We start from the raw sequence: 2,830 nt of genomic DNA, 5'->3' as shown, positions 1-2,830 counted from the left end.
AAGGTGCTACACTTTTTAACAGATCCCGTGAGAATGAGCTCTATCATGGGAACAGCACTAGGAGGATGGTGCCAGATCATTCATGAGAAACCACCCCCACGATCCAATCACTTCCCACCAGGCCCTACCTCCAACATTAGGGATTAACTTTTTTTTTTTTTTTAGTGTAAAAATATGAACTTTTGTTGTCCTATTTCTGGGGAAAAGGGTTCTACTTTCCACACTGAGCCAGCAGTGGGCTTGAGTTATAATATGTAGATTCCTTTTGGTTATAGTTGCAGAAGAAGCTATTAAATTCTTGAGGGTTTGACATCTCCTGGAAAGAAGCAAACTAGAAGATGGACCAATGATCTGGATTGCTTAGAATGATAACATTTACAGTAGGATCCTAGTTGACATGCTATTAATGTTGAAATAATCATGCCTGTACTGGTCAGTGAGTTCAGTATCCTGGTTGGAATACCAGTTCCAGACCTTTAGGTGACACGTTTGAATTGAGTTCTCATTGTAGAGTCGTGGCCTTGACTCCATCAGCTGCGGTTATCTTCTTTGGTCTGAATACCTATCAGTCCTTACCAGCTGTAGCAGCCACTGCTTGGTCAAACTTTGCCACGAAGTCTGGCTCATGGAACTCCAGCTGCCTGACAAGTGCATTGCACTCCTGCTCAGCCCAGCCTTGAGACCACTGATCCCAAAGACATAGCTGGCACTCAAAGATACAAGGTGGTCCATTTGCCCCGGACACACTAAGCTGCACCAGACTATTTGGCAGTGGCTGTAATTTTCCTGGCACTGCCTTAGCTACCAGGTCCTCCAGGAAACGTTCACACTGGGAACCTGACTAATTGGCAAATCAGTGAAGAATACACTTCATCTCCTGGGAAGTGATGTAAGACATTGGAGAAGGGGAAGAACTAGTATCGTCTGGTACTGAGGGTAAAAGAGAAGGGAAAGATAGTGGCGTTGAAAAGGAAGATGACTCCAGTGGCATCCTCCCCTTTTCCCTCAGAAGGCACCTGGAGATTGTCACAAGAATCCTTAGATTCCAACTACTGCTGCAGCTTCTAGGGATTACAATTTGATATGAGATTTGGGTGGGGACACTGATCCAAACCATATCAGTCATGTTAATAGTATGTACCCTTAATGTGATGTGATGAAAATGTCACTTTGACTCTGTGCTTTTCTTCCCCCAAGCTTTATTCTAATTGTGAGGGGGAAAGTTATATAAATCCCAACTGAGAGACATTCCATAAAATACCTGACTAGTACTCAACACTGTCGAGGCCAAAAAAAAAAAAAAAAAGAAAAAAACAAGGAAAGTTTTAGAAATCATCAAAGCCCAGAGGAACCTAAGGAGACATGGTAAATAAATGTAATGTGAGATTCTGGATGAGATCCTGGAACAGAAGAAGATAAAAACCAAAGAAATCCGAACAAAGTAGGGACTTCAGTTTAAAATAATGTATCAAATTGTTTCATTAATTCTAACAAATGTATCATAATATATAAAATAATAGGGAACACTGGGTGTGGAGTATATGGCAACCCTCGGTATTATCATCACAATTTTTCTGCAAGCCTAAAACTATTTGAAAAGCTAAATTTTATTTAAAAAATTGAACACAGCTTCAGGAACCTAGGGCACCAGAGCATAAGGTCTAACATATGTATAATTTGAGTCTCAGAAACAGAAGAAAGAGAGAATAAGGCAAAACAAAAATTGAAGAAATAATGGCTGAAATTTTCAAAAATTTGGTGAAAGATATAAATTTACAGATTTAAAAATCTCAGTGTATTCTAATTATGAATATGAAGAAAAGCACATCTATGCATAGCATAGTAAAACTGCTGAAAATGTATATATGTATTGGCAGGTGGCAATTTATTACTTTAATGTTTATATAGAAAATAAGAAATACTAAAAATAATAAAAAGCAAGAAAAGGAGGAAATACTCCAAGCACAAAAATTAATAAAATTGAGAAGAAATATATAATAAAGATTGAAGAGACTAAGAAAACCTCTGGCAACCGATGAAGTAAGGAAAGGGAAGACACAAATACGAAATATTATAAATATAAAAGAACGATAGCCACAGATGTAACAGACAGTACTGCAAATAACTTTATGCAAAGAAAATTGAGTGCTTAAATGCAATGGACAACTTCCTATTAAAGTGTTATTTATTATCATTGAATCAAGAAGAATAGAAAACTTGAGTAGTTTATTCCATCTGAAGAAAGGGGATCAGTAGTTTAAAATATATTTACCTTCAAAACACCCATCCTACACAATTTAAGCAGTGAGTTCTAACAGTCTGTCAAGTAACAAACAATTTCAACCTTCCACAAACTCTTCCAGAAGCTAATAGATTAAGAAACGCTCATCAATTCATTTTATGAAGGTACTAAGTCCTTGATGTAAAATAGACATGCACACCATGAGGAATGTAAGTTACACACTATTCTCATTCATTAATATAGATGCAGAAACAAAAATATTTGCAAACCATATGTGTATATGTATATAAATGTATATAATCATTATTAAATTGGTTATATCTCAGGAATACAAAGATGGTTCCCATTAAAGGAGAAAAACTCATGGTCATCAGCACATGCAGAAATCATTTGAAAACGTCTAACGGTCATTTGTATTTTAAAAACATTGGGAAAGAAGAAACAGAATTTTCTTAACTTGATAAAGGGATAAAAAACATACAAAAATATACAGCAAACATTATATTTAATAGGAAAATGTTAGAAGCAATTGATTTAAATTCAGGAAAAGGCAAGGGATCCAACAGCACAGCTTCCATTCAGCATTGT

At 36.2% G+C, this 2,830-nt stretch overlaps 1 protein-coding gene across 1 annotated transcript; it reads right to left on the bottom strand.

Moving 5' to 3' along the window:
• Window positions 1-565: 565 nt before the first annotated feature.
• On the bottom strand, window positions 566-1,043 carry LOC100611430 (uncharacterized protein C14orf119-like). Its single transcript, XM_009457134.4, is given in 1 exon segment — window positions 566-1,043. A coding segment is annotated over 1 exon segment (426 nt). The 5' UTR covers window positions 992-1,043.
• Between the last annotated feature and the right edge of the window lie 1,787 nt (window positions 1,044-2,830).

The sequence above is a fragment of the Pan troglodytes genome, chromosome 11 (assembly GCF_028858775.2).
Source record: "Pan troglodytes isolate AG18354 chromosome 11, NHGRI_mPanTro3-v2.0_pri, whole genome shotgun sequence".
NCBI lineage: Eukaryota > Metazoa > Chordata > Mammalia > Primates > Hominidae > Pan > Pan troglodytes.
Note: the sequence above shows the minus strand (reverse complement) of the source record. Positions and strands in the feature narration are given on the sequence as shown.